We start from the raw sequence: 18,084 nt of genomic DNA, 5'->3' as shown, positions 1-18,084 counted from the left end.
TCTTATTGAGTTTTCTTGAGAATATTTTAGTGAGACAATATTTTATTATTTTTATATTTTCGTACTCTTTTACTCTTACTTAATATTTTTTGTCCATTGAATTTTTATCAAACAAGATTTATAACGAGACAATTAGTGTCTAAATAATCATTCAAAATGGAGTGTTTTAAAACTAATTATAATTTTATGAACGATTATTATACCTCTACAACCCTAACTGAACCTATAAATATATGATATCGATTCTCGATAAAATACACACAAATATATTATCTCTCCATTTTCTTTTTCTTTCTTTCTCTAATTTATAACACAAACAAATATATGAAGCTATTTTACTCAAATTATTATCACATAAATCCTTAAAAGTACTTGAATTCTTGCAAATATCCACAAAAATACGAGAGAAGAGTTGCTAATTTTTAATTTTTCCAAAACTTATATTTGGCATCCGCAAATGAACCAGACGTATAAATAATGATACATGTTATTTGAAGTTAACACATGAGCTTTGTCAGTTTCTCCAATTATCGAATTATAAATTATGACAAAAATATCCATGTCATCAAAAATCATGTTAAAGAATTTTAAATTACAAAAAAAATAAAAATTAAAAAAAAATAATGAAGATTGTAAACTAATGTTAATATCGTTTCAGCATTGCAAAATAAGAGCTATTATATGTATTATGATTTTAAAGCTTAAAACTGACATTGATTGAACTTCTAAGTACCATTATAAATTTTTGAACTAACGAGGAGGAATTCATATGGTAGTCAACATAATATTTCAAAATATCAAGCATCATTTTATTGAAGAATTAACGTCAAGTATGTTTGATATGAAAAATATTAAATAGGACTAGACAGCAATACTGTAGGTAAAATTAGTTAAAATCTCTATTCATATATCGTCCAATCCTTTTTAGTATTGATATCAAACTCACCCTCCATTTTTCAATGAAAGCTTGTCATTATGTGTTTTATCCAAAACATCTTGCCCTCCCTACTTCTTCATGCGCTCTGTTGTTTGCTCAATCTGCAAATTATAGTTTCTTAGTACAATTATAAGAAGCATATATATTTGGTATGATAATTTTTCGATCAAAATGAAACTAAAAATTGCCAAATGAAGAGTGAAAAGGTTCTTTAAAATAAGAATAAAAAAATAAGAAGCCTTCTTACACACAGAGAAATTCGAACATCTTCTTTGCTAAGATTAAAAAGATTACCTAAAAGTAAATCAAGTTTGAAAAGGAAGGGAAAGAAACATGTTCGAAAAAAGTTTCTTAAATTCCAAACACCGATTAAATATGAAAAACATTCTCAGCTATAGAAAAACCACTAGCACGAACCTCCTTATTCCAGTTGGTTTTGTAAGTACCAGCAAGAGAAGCAACGTCTGTAGAGCTACTCCAGCTATCATGCCACCCCAGAGTCCCTAAAAGAAACACTAAAGTCATAAGAATTGCTGGAAAGGAAATTAATATTTACGATATTGAAATTTGAAATGATGCAATTTTGACATAGGCGAATAGATAAGATTCTTTTAAAGGTATTGTTAAGAAAAGAAAACATCAAAATTCTTATCAGACTCAAAACATGATACATATTCCATCATAATTGTAATAATAAAGACATTGGCACACAAAACATGAATGAATTGATACAATAATTTTATAATTGAATCATGGGGAGTAACTTTTTTTTTTTTTTTATTCTCTCACTCAAGTTTGGTTTTATTGAATTTTCTTGACAAGTACAAGGCAATTATTATGTTATTGCAGTCCTTTTTTCTTTCGTTAGTATTATTGTCACATCGAATTTCTACCAAACCTACCTTCCATTTTTTAATGGAAACTTGTCACTATGTGATTTCTCAGTTACGTCTTGTCCTCCCCACTTTCGCATGCGCTCCGTTGTTTGCTCAACCTGCAATTTGTAGTTTCTCACTTCAATTATAAAAAAGATATTTGGTAAGATAATTTTTCAATGAAAATGAAACTAAAAATTGCCAAATAATTAGTGAAAAAATCTTCTTAAAGTCGAAAAACACGCCCTGGTATGCAAATAAAGAAATTCAAACATCGTCAACAAGTGAGAAAAACATTTACACATGTTTTTCGCTAAGCTTAAAAAGATTACTTCCAAGTAAATAAGTTATAAACTTAACTTCTTCTTTCCGATGTAACTTTTTCTTTCCTTAAAAAGTACATAAACATGTTTGAAAAATGTTTCTTAAAATCCATAAACGTTCTATGATAAAACATGAAAAACATTCTCAGCAAAGTAGAATCCCTAATACAAACCTCCTTGTTCCAGTTGGTTTTGTAGAGTACCAGCAAAAGCAGCAACGTCTGTAGAGCTGTTCCGGCTATCATCCCACCCCAGAGTCCCTAAAAGAAAACTAAGTCATAAGAATCGCTGAAAAGAAAATTGAATATTAATGATGTTGAAAGTTGAAATAATGCAATTTTGACGTAGGGGAATAGATGAGATTCTTTTAAAGGTATTGTTGGGAAGTGAAACATCAAAATTCAACTCTAGTAAATCATACCAACTTGTTGCTACAAACCCCGAGATACTACTATGGCAAAAGGTGAACAAATTCGATAACTCTAAATCAAAATTCTCTAAACTAATTCCCTCATGAGGAATTACCAAACAATTTGTCTTCTATAAAATCAAAATGATTTAACTTCATCCAGACCAGTAAAAAAAATTTCTTTTCGTCTTTCGGAGATCAGGTCTAAGATGAGAGGAAGTTCCGGCTATTAGATTACAATAAATGGCAGGCTGGATTCCAAAAAAGAATTGTGCTTTCGAAAATTGGGACACAAAATTCTTGTTCTAATTATGTCCATAATCGAACTAAGGACGCATATTCGTATAATATATAGGTTCAAGTAAAAGTATACTTACCATCACTCCAAAATTAGCCACATAGCCAAGAACATATCCGAGAGGAATACCAAAAAGGTAGTAACAAGCCAAGTTGATGTAAGCTACCAGAGTTTGCCACCCACCTCCAATGGCAACACCTGCAAAATGGCTCCGAAACAATTACTCCAGGAGAGGAAGGTAACATGATACCTAGAGATACGATGCAGCATTTAGATGTGGTAAACGATATAATCAAATTAAATCAATACCTGATATCACTGGTTGGACACTATTTAGAAGCATTGTACTTCCAAGAAGGATTGAAAGGTGAGATACTGCACGTAGCATAGTTTCGCTATGCGTATAAATTAAACCTAAATAATTTCTTGTAGCCAGGACAATAATCATGCAAAGAATCCCTATCAGCAGTGATTGAAAGACTGTGACATAGACAGAATATTTGATTACTCTTGGATGTCCAAAGCCAAGCTCATTTGAGACACGTACGCTGGAATATAGAAAAAATAGGCAGTGAAATGGTTAGGTGAAATGCCCAGAAACAAAAGAAATTAAGACTAATCAAAGCTAAACTCAATGATAAAAAATAAAAGTGCAGAAAATCGAATATATGAACACAAGGATTTTTTGGCCGGAGAGGTTTGGTGACCACTTCCAACACCTAATGCCCTTTTGATTGTCCAAAAAAGTAGATAATGCTCTATAACACTTTAAATGGCACCAAGGTTGCAAAAATGTACAGATTTACAAAGAGAAGTCTCAGAAGACTTATTTTTTGTATGTAACAACTCATTCGAGTTACTGTTCACCAAGAACCTAGCAAATTATATATACTCTGTATGAAATCGACAAAGTAAAGTATAACATATTACACCAAGTAACAAAACCAAAAATCAGAAAAGATGAAGATTTGAAGTCTCGAAGGAGGATTTTGAGGAAGGGTGAAGAACAGAGAAAAACTAAGCATTTCTCTAGAACATCTCAAAGCCAAAAGAATAAAGTGAACGAACAAAGAAACCAGATGAAGCATCTTAACCCACAGAAGAGTCTAGAAGCCAGGTCCAATAGCCACAAGTCATCCACGAGTCACAATCTGGTTATACACATCTACTAAGGAGACACATTTTGGAAATGCATTTCAAGATCAATTTTGGAAGCAAACTTCACATGTGAACAACACAACATTAGCGATAATAGACAAGATTTAAAACATTGACGAATAGCAGTTTGCGCTATCTAATCTGTTCTCAAGCTAGCACTACAACAACTTTGTAAATCTTGAAAAGTGATAAAAACCATTGTCATGGAAAAATAGTACTAAATATGTCTTGCCAATCAGTCTAGATTCTTCAATCATTTCGAATGCGAAAAAAATAGATAGACTAACATTTAGCACAATGGATTCCTATTTTTCCAAGGTTCATTTGTTTTCAACATCAATCATTTTCAAGCCACAAATGCTTTTAGGAGAAATTGTTTTCCGTGAAAAAATTTCCCTCATGTTGAAGTTACGATGGAGCTTATTGAGAACAAAATAAGAAGTGTTGGTAAGCATCTCAGTTTCTTACCTTATAGCAGCGTTGACTCCAATGAACAACATGGTCTGCCATGCATCAATGTCCATGCTGAAAGATTACATCAAAAGAAAAGATTGGTGTCTAAATTAAAATATTAGAATACTAAAATATAGAGTTGAGGCTTCTAATACATAATATAACAAGGGTTGTGCATGGTGTACATAATTTGGGTACATAGAGGTGTCCACTTGCGGCGGGTCCCACCCCATGTGAGGGGTGTGGACACCCTATGTATCCAAATTATGTACACCAAGACTTATCCATATAACAATTCTCATAAAGTTAAAATGGTAGTATAAATTCCAGTGACTTGTTAATAGCATGATAAAACTCTCAAAGATTTATTTTCGATTCCAATCAACAATTCATAATATTCTCATAGCTTGGCACATAATAAACTGGAAATGCGGCATTTGCAGCCAGACAGACCTTGAGTTATCGATGACAAATAACACGTCTAAGTGATGACTAAACTAAAATCAATCATTCATTGAAGAGAGCCAGTAAAATTCCATATACCTTATTTCCAAATTCATTTCAATGGTAGGGTGTAAAAAGTAGACTTATTTTGAACTCACCAAATAGAAAGGGAACCAATTGTAGTCACAGCATTGTCAAGGTTTCCAGCAAGGATAATGATGCTCATCATATACCAAATCTCGAGGCAGAGCATGACAGCAGATGAAAGGGAGAGCCTCACAAAGGCCCATATTTCGTTAAATGCAGACCAAGAAAATCCCTTCCAACCATCCTTGCACCAACCAACCACATAAGCAAATTGTGCAAATGCTGTGATCCAACTCGTAAGGTCGAATGCTATGGCTGCACCATATGCTCCCCAGCCAAATACATAAATGAAAAGCCAACACATGAAAACTTGTGAAACCAATGCAAGAAACGCGATCCATGCAAGCACGGCAACTTTACTCTGGGCTTGAAGAAACTTCTGAGTCGGAAAACTGACAGCAAGGGAAAATAATTGCGGGAGAATCAGAGTGGTATATACTCCTGCAGGATTTGCTATGTCATCCTCCTGTCCAAGGAGCTTCAGGATTGGGGTCGCAAACACGTAGAGTGGCAACAGGACAACACAAGTGGCAAATAGGATTATAGTTGAGCGTTGCATGTAAATGCCAAGCATGTGAACTTGACCAGCGCCGAATGCCTGACCACATAGCGTCTCAAGGGCACTCCCCATACCGAGCTAGACATATTGCAAAATAAGAATCAGGGTTTGTTAGTTTTGCCTCAAATTTCAAGATAAAGGGTGCCAATGCAGTGTTAATAAATCACTGAATCATGAAAGAAAATCATCTATGATGACAATGATAAGAGCAAAACCTGAAATGTTTTCTCAAGTTTCAGCATGTTTCCTAGAGTTTTCAAACATACGCCCCCACTTTTCTTTCTTTTTCATTTTTTTTTTTTTTTTTTTTTTTTTTTTTTTTTTTTTTTTTTTGGTTGTTTTGTTTTTCAGATTCAGAGCATTTTTGTCAAAAGAAGTTACTATCTTAGAAGTTGCGATCCACAAGGATTCCTGTCCCAGTTTATAAGGTCAGAAGTTGCTTTCGTGAATCACAATATGTTAAAGTGTGTCAACATAGAAATGATTGGCCAAAATGAAAAGAAATCATACAAGTGGTTGAATTCCTTGGCGAAAAGAAAAGCGTTCAAACTTATAGTTCAAAACCCTGAAAATGTAATCTCTATAGAATACAAGTGCATTTTTGTAAGAAAGACAATTGAACACAATAAAATTACAAGATACAAAGTCCGACTCTTAGCCCAAGCTTTCTCACAAAAACCTTATATGAATTATGAAGAAACAAATTCTCCTGTAATGGGCGCCATCACTTTTAAATTTTTAATTATTTTAACTGTATTACATAAGCTCGATATGTTCCTTGTCGATATAGTGATTGTCTATAAATAATGTTCACTTGATAATAACATAGACATGAAAGTATCCGAAGTACTTAAAGTGCCACAAACAAATCATACATGCATTAGAACAATGTTTTCAATTAAATTGCAGATATCATTATATAGATTGAAACAATCTGAATGCAAGTAGTATAATCGCTTTAGCAAATATTCGCTGAATGAGGGTTAAAAATTGATAATGTCAGCCCATGTGTTTTCATAAAGAAAATATATGTTGAATTTGTAATTATGGCAATTTATGTTGATGATTTATATCTAATTGGAAATCCTGAAAAGCTCAACAAAAATTCAATTTATTTGCAAAATAAATTTGAAATGAAACATTTGGAAAAAAATAAATTTTATTTTAGGTTGCAGATTGAACATTGTTGGAAAAATAATATAGTGATGACTTTAAAAATCAAAAACAAAATTACCAACCTTACAGAATAACAGCAAGGAAACAAGAAAAATGACGCCAAATGAAATGGATGCAAAGTTGAGGTAAGAGTTGAACTTTTTATCCATAACTTGATTTTGCCCCGCAACGGTGCCTTCGAATGATGACAATCAACTCTCAAGATACAACGACTATCTTCTTGTGTTAGGAGCACTCCAAAATATAAGATCAGCGAACCAAACCCAAATTTTGTACTTCTTTTTAAATGAACAAAAGAAAGCCAAAATTTATGCAAAGTTTATGCAGAATTTTGGTAGAGAAAGATGAAAGTAATGTTATGCTATGATTGCATATCATTGGGATTAAAAAATGAACATCCCAAGAGTCCTATTTATAAAGGGGGAGATTATAAGTGAAGAGACACGACCCAAACTCAACAACCTTTGTCAAGAGTCACAACTTTTGTTGTCGCTTACTTATTGCTTTTGCCTTATTCGAGCATCAAAATTCGTTGGCCTGTCGCTCGAGCTAGAGCCTCACCTCTCGAGCGCCATTGCCAAGCTAGCCTAGGCGAGCAACAGAGTTGGTTGAATTCCAACCAGTTTTTCCTCTTTCTTCCCAACTTTGGACCATAATTTCTCATTTATCCAAAATTGGTTTTGGGATTCCAAATATAACACGACAATCAACTTAACGAGTAGAACAAGTTAATCTGTTTACATTAGTAATTTGACTATCATGTCAAGTCCAAATGTTTGGTCGGAATTGATACGAAAGTCACGTTCCCCATTTTTATACTTAACCAATTCCAACAATTACCTACATAAATGGAAATTCACAATATACAATACACAATGCAAATAATATGCAGACTCTAACAAAAGGAGTACATATGACATTTTTTTTATGATCGTGAGTATCCGAGCTGCTTACGCGCACCTCGACTAATCCCACGGTCCTAAAATTTATAGCCGAATACTCACCTCAGTGGTCCTAAAGGTATTCGAACTGGTAACCATTGGAAAGCAAACATATGACAAGTTATAGCATCAACAAAAGTGGCTTATGGCTTTGAACTTTCCTTAGTTGAATACAATCTAATTTACTAAACTAATTGGTGAACTTGATGTCTTGAATCATTCAGCTGTTCGTGTAAATCAAAACAACTATACCAACACCATAACTTATCAAACCAGTTCGGTTCTCATGGTTGTGTTCATTTTAACCCTGAACAACTCTTGGTTTCATAAGTGCTTTATGATATTTAAACTTCAAATTCTCGTAGAAGCGCCCCCCCTTCACACTTATATAGGTGATCCCCTACCTTTGCTCCAGGGTGTAGATATCATGAAAAGTATACACTTATCTTTATACACTGTTTTATTCTAGCACTTAAAATTTGTAGGAGTGAGAGTAAGTGCTTTACTTTGAATCTTTCATTACTTGGTTGTCCCATTGAACCAAGATCTTGGGATCTCCATTCTACAAGGTTGGGTTTCCGTTATAGTGACCCCATTTGATAGGCTTTAGGCCCATTCCTCTCGAGAGATGGTATACTTTATCTCTTGTAAGTCCTTTCGTTTGTTCAAAGGGGGCCTCTTATCTATCAATGGAAAAATCTCCGTATGTGGCGTAATAGGGATCCACTAAGTTGTCTTTTGATCCAACATAATGAATCGAGATTATATCATTTAACTGTTTAACGGTATTATGTCCGATGTCGAGATTTACCATTATACATATTATTTTGTGCCCTTGCAATTGTCGATTGATTATCACAATGGCTATTAATCATTGGTACCAACTTTTCCCAACATGGAATATCTTCGAGAAAATTACGAAGCCATTCCGATTTGTCTCCGATTTTATCTAAAGCAATATACTCAAATTCCATCGGGGATCGAGCTATACAAGTTTGCTTAAACGATTTCCAGGACACAGCTCCGCCTCCAATAGTAAATACATAACCACTTGTTGACTTTGAATCCTTTGTGTCAGATATTCAATTTGAATTGGTATATCCTTTTAGCAAGCAAGATATCTTGAGTAATGCAATCCATACCCAAGCATGTGTGTTAAGTATTTAAGTACTCGGGTCAATTCCTTCCAATGATCAATACTCAGATTACTTGTAAATCTACTCAACTTGTTGACTACAAATGCTATATCCAGACGTGCAGTTGGCAATGTATATCAAACTGCCTCTAACATGTGAATATTCCAATTGAGATACGGGATCACCAGTGTTTTTAGCTAAGTATAAACTTAAATATATTGGTATCTTAATCGATTTATCGTCATACGCCTTAAATTTCTAAAGTATAGCCTCAATATAGTGTGATTGAGACTGACAAACCATCAAGCACCTTACTGATCTTAATCCCTAATATCACGTTTGCGATTCTCATATCTTTCATGTCAAAATCAACATTGTCTTAGTTGAGGAAATAGTGTTCGAGTTATTTCTCATGATTAGAATATCATCAACATATAGACATACGACCAGTATTCATTAGGTGTGTTTTTTATGTAGACACTTGTTACATTCATTGATATTGAAGCCATTTGACAACATAGATTTGTCAAATTTTTCATGCTACTACTTCGATGCTTGTTTTAAACTATATAATGATTTTACAAGCTTATACACCTTCTCATTTCTCGGAGCAACAAATCCTACAGATTGTTCCATATATATTTCTTCTTTTAATTACCATTTAAGAATGCAGTTTTAACATCCAATGATGTATTTCAAGATTATGCAATGCCGCGATTACAATCAATACACATATAAAAGTGACCCTAGTAACGGATGAATAGATATTGAAAAATCTAATCCTACTGTCTATACCATTTGACTAATAATCTAGACTTATATTTGTCTATTGATCCATCCGATTCCAATTTCTTTTTGAAGATCCACTTGCAGGCTTGTAGCCTAAAGCTTTAGGTCCCGAAGAAAGTTCAACCAATTCCCGAGTATGGCTATTCATGATGGATTCAATTTCATTATTAACAAATTCAATTTCATTATTATTACCTTCTAGATGGTTTCCATTTACAGCATCATAAGTTCATTTGTGTGAACTTATTTCTTTTTCCTTACACAAAAAGATATCATTAAAGAAAGCAACATTACTTGATTCAATGATCATATCTTCACGTACATCAAGTATTTTCGATTTATGATCCAAAAATCGATATACATTACTATTATTTGGATATCCGATAAAGACACAATCTATTATCTTGGGTCCAATCTTTACTTGTCGGTCTAGGTATTTTTTTATTTGCTAAACACTCCCACACTCTTAAGATATTTGTAGAAAGGTTTCCGACATTTTCATAACTCATAAGGTGATTCAATCTTACTTTTGTGTGGTATTTAATTAAGAATATGATTTGCTGAAAGAATTAATTCCCCCTAAAAGTTGAGGTAAATTTGAAATAATTAACATTACATTCATCATTTCCTTAAATGTTTGATTTTTGTGTTCAACAACCCCATATGATTGAGGTAAATATGGTGGTGTAGTTTGATGAATGATTCTAGATTCTAAACAAAATTCTTCAAACGGAGCGACATATTCTCCTCCTCAATCACTACAAATCATTTTTATTCGTTTTTCAAGTTGATTTTCAACTTCAGCTTCATCATTATTTCTCAACAAGTATATATAGCATTATCTTATACAATTATCTATGAATGTAATGAAATACTTTTTACCACCTCTTGTTTATAGGTTGTGAATAAGTTCTAACCGTGTTGTCCTTCATTCAACTGACTGAAATGGCGGTTTGGCCAACTTAGCCTCTACACAAATTTCACATTTCCCATTATTAAAATGCATACTAGGTAATAAATTTAAATTCATTAACTTGTGTATAGATGAATTAAAGTTTGCATGTCCTAATCTATAATGCCATAAATTAGACGACTTAAAAATATAAGTAAAAGAAGATATTTCATTCCTTGAATTATTGGATACAATAGTAAGAATATTCATCTTGAATAGTCTATCTTTTACATAACCTTTGTCTGCATACATATTATTCTTTGTAAGCATAAACTTATCAGATACAAATACCAGTTTGAAGCCATTCTTGCTCAAAAGAGAACCCGACACTAAGTTCTTGCAAATATCCGGCACATGAAGAACAATGTTTTCTTGCTCGATATCATCTTTAAGATTACTTTCCCTTGTCCTTCCACTTTTGTACTAGAAGAATTTCCCATGAATAGCTTCTCGCCCCTCTGTTGGTATGTAGGAAGAGAACATTCTTTTATCGACACCTATGTGACGGGTAGCACCCGTATCTACCCACGACTCCATTAGATTTCCAACATTGTTGCATTCTGAAATAACGATCGACAAATTTATATCTGATATACAATCAGAATCGCTTCTTAGATTTGCGACAATCAATAGAGCGATGTATGACTTTTCCACAATTATCGCAATTGTCCTTGAATTTCTTTGCATTCTTCTTAGAAGCTTCCAAGGAATACTTTCTTTTCTTGCTCTTGTTATTTGATTCCACCATATTGGCCTTAGCTTGTGGCATGCGACTCCCAACACATTTGTTTGAACTTTTGTCATCTTCTTCAGTTCTCAACCAAACGACGAATTCTTCAATATTCATCTCCTTGTGCAAGTGCTTAGATAATTCATGAAGTCCTTCCATATGGGGTGGAAGTTTCTCGATAATTGCAACCACTTGAAATGATTCACTTCAAGACATGTTCTCTGCATGATGTCATGGAGAATCATCTGCAATTCTTGTACTTGATTGATTACTATCTTTGAATCTACCATTTTGTAGTCCAAAAATTTAAACACGATGAACTATTTTGTTCCAACATCTTTAGTCTTGTATTTCTTTTCTAAAGACTCCCATAGTTCTTTGTCAGATTCCTTGGAACTACATACGTTATATTACGCATTATCCAACCCTCAGGATGTAGTTCTTATATAAGAAATCTGAATGTTTCTAAACATCCATGCTGATAGTGATGCTCTGTTATTTTTCCGTTCTTGCATGGCGGAGCATCTACATTTAAGAATTTTGCCAAATTTAAGGTTGTAAAATAGAACAATATTTTCTGTTGCCATCTCTTAAAGTCAACCCCAATAAATTTCTTCAATTTCCGCAACCGAAGAGAACGCACCAGTAGGAACAATTCCTTCCAAAGTTCACATATTCAAAGTATCATCCAAAGTGGTATCGGTATTGAAAACTGTATTCATTTCTATTTACATAAAACAAAAGACAAACCACAAATCGAATTCGAGAATGGGTAGAAGATGTTAAAACGAAATGAAATCAGTTTAATCAAATAGAATAAAGTAACCACTCCAAAAGATCAACTTAAGATTGTTGGAAAAATAAAAGAGTGATGACTTTAAAAAAAAAAAAATACCAACCTTACAGAATAATGACGAGGAAACAAAAAAAAAGCCAAATGAAATGGATGCAGAGTCGAGGTAGAGTTGTCCTTAAGTTAATTTTGACGAGTAACGATGCCTACAGATGATGGTAGTAAAAAACTAAGATACAGTGACTATCCTCGTGTTAGTAGCGCTCCAAAACACAAGATCAGTGAACCAAAACCGAATTTTGTACTCCTTATTAAATGAACAAAAGAAAACCAGTATTTATGCAAAGTTTATGCAGAATTTTGGTAGAGAAAGAGGAAAATAATGTTATGCTATGATTGCATATCATTGGGATGAAGAAATTGACATTCCAAAGGTCCTATTTATAATGGGGGAAAGGTTGCAAGTGAAAAGACACGGCTCAAACTCAGCAACCTTAGCCAAGAGTCGCAACTTTTGTCGTCGCTCGCTTGTCGCTTTTGCCACGCTCGAGCATCAAAAATAGTGAGCCCGTCGCTCGAGCGGTAGGCCAGCACTCGCCTGTCGCTGGCCTATCGCTCAAGCAACAGCCTCACCGCTCGAGCGATAGGCCAGCGGCAGAATTAGTTAAATTCTAGGCAATTTTTCCTCTCTTTCTTCCCAACTTTGGACTGCAATTTCTCATTCATCCGAAATTGATTTTAAGATTCCAAATATACCACGACGATCTACTCAACGAGTAAAACAAGTTAGTTTGTTTACATTAGTAATTTGACTTTCGAATCAAGTCCAAATACTTGGTCAAAGTTGACACGAAAGTCACTTTTCCATTTTTATACTTAACCAATTCTAACAAACATTTCCAAAAAAATTATTTATTCATCAATCTTCATATATAGAAAAGTCATAAAATATTCTTATATAAATAAAACACATCCATTGGCATTACATATGATTGTTGATCAATTGATATGAAAAAAAAAAAAGGAAGGGCATTTCATCCAATTGAAAATGGAGAAAAGGTACTTGGTCTTGATGTACCATATTAATTGTAGCATTAACATATCTTACAAACTGTACTAGACCAAATAAAACTTTTTCCTTGCAAGATATAGCTTTACATTAACTCAAAAATATTGAAATGGTGTTAACACCTTTTTTGTTACCTAGGAGGTACTATTGTTAAGTGAATATATTATCCTAGAAAATTAAAATTTTCTTTAGTAAGATATACATATGCAGGTTATCTCTTTGATCCACATAAAACTAAATTATAAATGGGATTTGTGTTTACACGTAGTGGAACAGCTATATCATGTAAATCCATGAAGCAAACCTTGACGTAATATCTTAAATCATTCTGAAATCATTACAATACATGAGGCAAGTCGAGAATGTATGTGGTTGGGGAATGACACATCATATCCAAGTATCATGCGGATTAGTTTCAACAAAAAATAGTCCAACAATATTATATAAAGATAATAAATCTTATATTGCACAAACCATATTTCTCTAAAATTCTTTTATACACATGAGCTTCAGAAGATTGGTGATATTGATGTTTAAAAAAATTCGCTCGAGTGATGATATAACTAACTTATTCAAAAAAACATTATCGACGTCTATATTTAAGAAATTCGTACACAAGATAGGAATGTGTTGGCTCGGAAAATTTGGTGATCAACATCAAGGGAATTCGCTATATTCTATTTCCTTCGCTTAATTTTATTCCACTGGATTTTTTTAACAATGTTTAAATAAGGCCGCATTTATTTTAACACTCCAATAATAAAGATACTCTTTTTACTTTTCTTTTTTTTTCGATTTTTTATCCCACCAGGTATTTATAGAACAAGATTTTATCGAGGCAATTATTATGTAATGAGTTATTCAAGGGGGTATTGTAAATTATAGGTGGATTAGTGAATAATCATTGTATCCATTTAGCCATAGTTATTATGATTATTGTATTCCCTAATTTTTTCTATAAACATAGAAACCCTGGATAGCTCAGTGGTCAGGCCTTGGGTTTGCTATCCAATGGTCATCAATTCGAATCTCCTCATTGCCACTGAAATAAGTACCTGACTGTAAAATTCAGAACCATGTGGAACTAGTCGAGGTGCAAGTAAGCTGGAGAGACCCATGGTCATCCAAAAAAAAAAACATAGAACTTTGATTCTCACAAAATATACAAAATTCTACCGATTTCACTTTCATGTCATTTCTCTTTGCTTTATATCACTGTCAATTATTATGTTTTGTTTATTTAGCTACTATCCAAAAGTCCAACTCAACTACATAATCTTAATTCACCTCCAACCTCCCCCTCAATAATCCAATTGGAGCCACGATTTTCACGTAAGAGCAAAATATGTTGTATATCCGACAGCGATGACCGTAATTGAGACAAATCGAAGAATCCAAGTCGAGGACACACACACACACACACATAAATAAATAAATAATTATTTGCGTATGGGGAGTGGAGGAACTGACCAGGAGACCGAAAGAAAATGTGGAGATAACGGACAGAGCAATAGAAAAGGCGGATAGTTCAATATCTCCGAGATGCCCAACAAACATGATGGCTACAGCGCTAGTTCCATACTGACACACAATTTGAAATGCTATTGGCCCGCCTATTCTCCATAGTTTCCCAGACTCTATGCAGAATACCCTCCACCACGGTTTAAGCCCTCTTATTGGGAGGTAATCCCCGTCGTCTCCAATGAGCTGCAACTCGTCGGGCTTCCTATCAAGTAGCGGTGCCGCCTTCATCTTGAGCGAAGGGAGGTGGAGACGAGATGTAGAGGAGACGATTCAAGTATGTGGCTCCTGCGTCGTGTCTTCTCGTGAACCGTGGCTGAATTTGAGTCCAGTGTCATAAATGTGCAAAAATAAACTTGGTTGGAGTTGTCTTAAAAAGAATAAAGGATTGGAAATGATTGTATTTCAAATTTTAGGACTGCAACAGAATTGTTAAGGAATTGATGATGCCATTTGAGGAATCGACGAATGCATGCTTGTTATTTTTATTTTAAAATTTCTTGAAAAGTCAAATACATTAGTCCATGCTCCATAGGATGCAAGTAACAAAAATAATTAACTTGAATCAAATACAATGCAATCCATAAGAAGCAAGTGAAATTATTTTCAGTTGAGATTTTTACAATTATTTTTTGTGGTTTCAATCAAAACCAGGGGCGAACCCAAGGGGTCTTTGAGGTCAAGCGAACCCTAACTTTTGAGAAGTTTTTTCCTTGGATAAATCTCGTTTGGTATCGATTGAAATATAAATTTTGATTCAAATCAAAGTTAATAATTAATTTCAATAATATATTTCATCGAATCCTTGACCTTTTAACTTTTATAAAAATTTACTAAATATCTAAATCTAACCCCACCAAATAGGAGTAAAATTATAATAGATATCAATTTTTCTCTTCATCCTCAAGCTTTTTACAAAAAACCTTAACCTTTCTAATTTTTTAAAATTTGTTTATAATTTTTTGACAAATGATCACATCTACTACAATTTTCACTTTTCAATCAAATTTTTAATTAATTAGAACCTAAATTTGCATTTTATCCTATCATATTTTTGTACATAGAATTGTATATGAACTAATTATATCCAATTTAAAATATATTTAATGAATTCTATTTATTTAATTGAATATTGATTATATATTTTTTTCTATCTATCACTTGAATTGATTGTTTGTATTAAATACACTATAAAAATTTTAAATGTAAATATGAATTTTCTCGTGATGAGTAAAATATTAATAAAATGACTGTTTGAAGTCATATGGATGAAAATTATGAGCAAAATATTAATAAAGAAATATTTTTTAAACGTAAATCTGCATTTTCTAGGATCAAGTATAAATCATTTAAAAATCAATAACAAAATATTGTATTTGTACAAAATTTGATTGTACTCTTCTAACTAAAAATTCATGTCTCCACCCATGATCGAAACGTAACTCTAAATTTATGTTTAGGAAATGTTTATAAATGATTTAAATTACAAATTGGTAAAAATAAAAATCAAATAAATGAATAATATTTGTGAAAATTTCAAAGTATGTAAAAAAAAATGAATTAAATATTTATAATAACTCTACTATTTGTACACCTAGTCCCTGTTTGGCCCCCTTTTTTTGAAATGAAAATGAGTAAAATAATATTTTTTTGAAAAATGAGTGGTTGAAAAAAAAAGAAAAAAAATTAATTTTCGTGTAATATTATTTTATAAAAATTGTGTGGTTGAAAATATGATAAAAAAATGAAATAAAATTTAATGGAGGCAATCGGGGCCTAACTTATACAGGCTCCAGGCTGCCTGAAAACTTATTGTGGTGACAAATTATGAGAAGCCCCCACTCACATTTATGAGTCACTTTTTTTTTTTTTTTTAATCATTTTAGAAGAAATGATTTTGCAAAGGAACTTTTTGACCAAAAAAGTAAGTCCTTTTATAGGAGTGAAAAAGGTCATAATAAAAGAGGGCTGAAACAGGATCAGATTCAGTTTCAGACAGTACGTCTGTACGTGTCCAATTTATCGATTTTGTGATCACTTTCATTGAAAAATAAGAATCAAATATGTGATATTTCAAGAATTTAGCACATGAAAAGACTGAGGTCCATGAATCAAGTATGTGGATCTAATCCAACCAAGTGTAAGAAGGCTGTCAGAATTTCCAAGACAAACGTACCAAATACATTAAAATTATGAAAAATGCAAAGGGTATACATAGCCCGGTTTGAATCCCATTTTTTTATTAAAATATATTTTTTAAGAGTAATTTGATATTATTTTAATCATATTTTTTAATAAAATAATAATATACGCAAATCTAAATTTTTTTTATTTTTTAATCGCACGTTCTTCATCATAATACTATTTCAAAACACATTTTTGATAAAAATGGGACTCAAACAACCCCTTAATCCGTTTCGTCCCTATTTTAGGAAATGAAAATGATTGGAATAGTATTTTTTTTAAAAATTAAGTGATTAAAAAATTTTTGATTTACGTGTAACATTATTTTATGAAAAATTGTGTAGTTGAAAATAGAAATGAGAAAAATGAAATGAGTATCAAACGGGCATATCCTCATTTCGATCCCATTTGAAATGAAAATGGATAGAATAACTTTTTTTTATTGTTTTTAAAAAAATGAGTGATTTAAAATATAAAAATAAAATATAATTTAATGAAAACAAAATGAAGATTTAGTTTGACAACCATTTAATAGGGGATGGGGCAATCAAAATAATTGTGGCTTCACCCCCTATTAGAGGGCTATCAGTCGAGGTGGTGTACATCTAGCATTGTTGTAAAATTATATAATTCAATCTTTTCTTTTTCATTTTTTATTCACAAATTTTTCAATAAAATAATATTAAACGTAATTCAAAAGTTTTTTTCTTTTTAACCACACATTTTTTGAAAAATTACTATTTTAAAATGCATTTTTTCCATACTCTCATTATAATGAAAGCCAAACAAAGGCTAAACCGAATTATTCTTGATGGACATCGCCATCGTCAAGCAAAACTCCATTAACAATGTATTGTATATCAAAAGTTTGAAAGAATTGTGCTATGTGTACATCGGGGTGTCACACCCCTCACAAAAGGAGGTTACGATTTTTTATTATTTGCAAGGCTTAACTTTAGTGAGAGGCCGTAATTCTGGGTGTCATCCAGGAATGCAAAAACTGCAAAACTCATTTGTGAAAGCCTACTATAAGTGCGTCGAACATACATTGCAGCTCATTCGTAAATTGCCAAAATTTTACACGCTTATGTATCAAACACCTAAAGATATTGCAATCTAAGTAAAAAAAATAAAAAGTCGTGCAAGTTATTGTAGGGACGAACATTGTTTTGTTTGGACGATTTTGACTT

The 18,084-nt window shown here is 32.6% G+C and overlaps 1 protein-coding gene across 2 annotated transcripts; it reads right to left on the bottom strand.

Moving 5' to 3' along the window:
- Positions 1-787: 787 nt before the first annotated feature.
- On the bottom strand, positions 788-15,193 carry LOC111383836 (protein DETOXIFICATION 35-like). Of its 2 annotated transcripts, XM_023008001.1 has the most exons (9): positions 14,660-15,188; positions 5,056-5,681; positions 4,469-4,525; positions 3,152-3,390; positions 2,922-3,040; positions 2,309-2,395; positions 1,840-1,931; positions 1,355-1,440; positions 788-1,038 (listed from the first exon to the last, which is right to left on the bottom strand). In XM_023008001.1, the coding sequence occupies exons 1-8, from the start codon at positions 14,939-14,941 to the stop codon at positions 1,422-1,424; spliced, it is 1,521 nt and encodes a 506-aa protein (XP_022863769.1). In that variant the 5' UTR covers positions 14,942-15,188; the 3' UTR covers positions 788-1,038; positions 1,355-1,421. The 2 variants fall into 2 exon arrangements, with proteins under 2 accessions (XP_022863769.1, XP_022863770.1); XM_023008002.1 differs by lacking the exons at positions 1,840-1,931; positions 2,309-2,395 and having other exon boundaries at positions 14,660-15,193.
- Positions 15,194-18,084: the final 2,891 nt, after the last annotated feature.

This window comes from Olea europaea, unplaced genomic scaffold, assembly GCF_002742605.1.
Source record: "Olea europaea var. sylvestris unplaced genomic scaffold, O_europaea_v1 scaffold2772, whole genome shotgun sequence".
Classification (NCBI taxonomy): Eukaryota; Viridiplantae; Streptophyta; class Magnoliopsida; order Lamiales; family Oleaceae; genus Olea; species Olea europaea.
Note: the sequence above shows the minus strand (reverse complement) of the source record. Positions and strands in the feature narration are given on the sequence as shown.

Excerpts from the sequence above, each read along its gene's own strand:
- LOC111383836 (XM_023008001.1), bottom strand. The coding sequence starts at position 14,941 with ATGAAGGCGGCACCGCTACTTGATAGGAAGCCCGACGAGTTGCAGCTC. Across the intron at positions 5,682-14,659 it reads CATTTTCTTTCGGTCTCCTG|CTCGGTATGGGGAGTGCCCT; the intron begins GTCAGTTCCTCC and ends CAATATGTCTAG. Across the intron at positions 3,041-3,151 it reads TGTCCAACCAGTGATATCAG|GTGTTGCCATTGGAGGTGGG; the intron begins GTATTGATTTAA and ends GCCATTTTGCAG.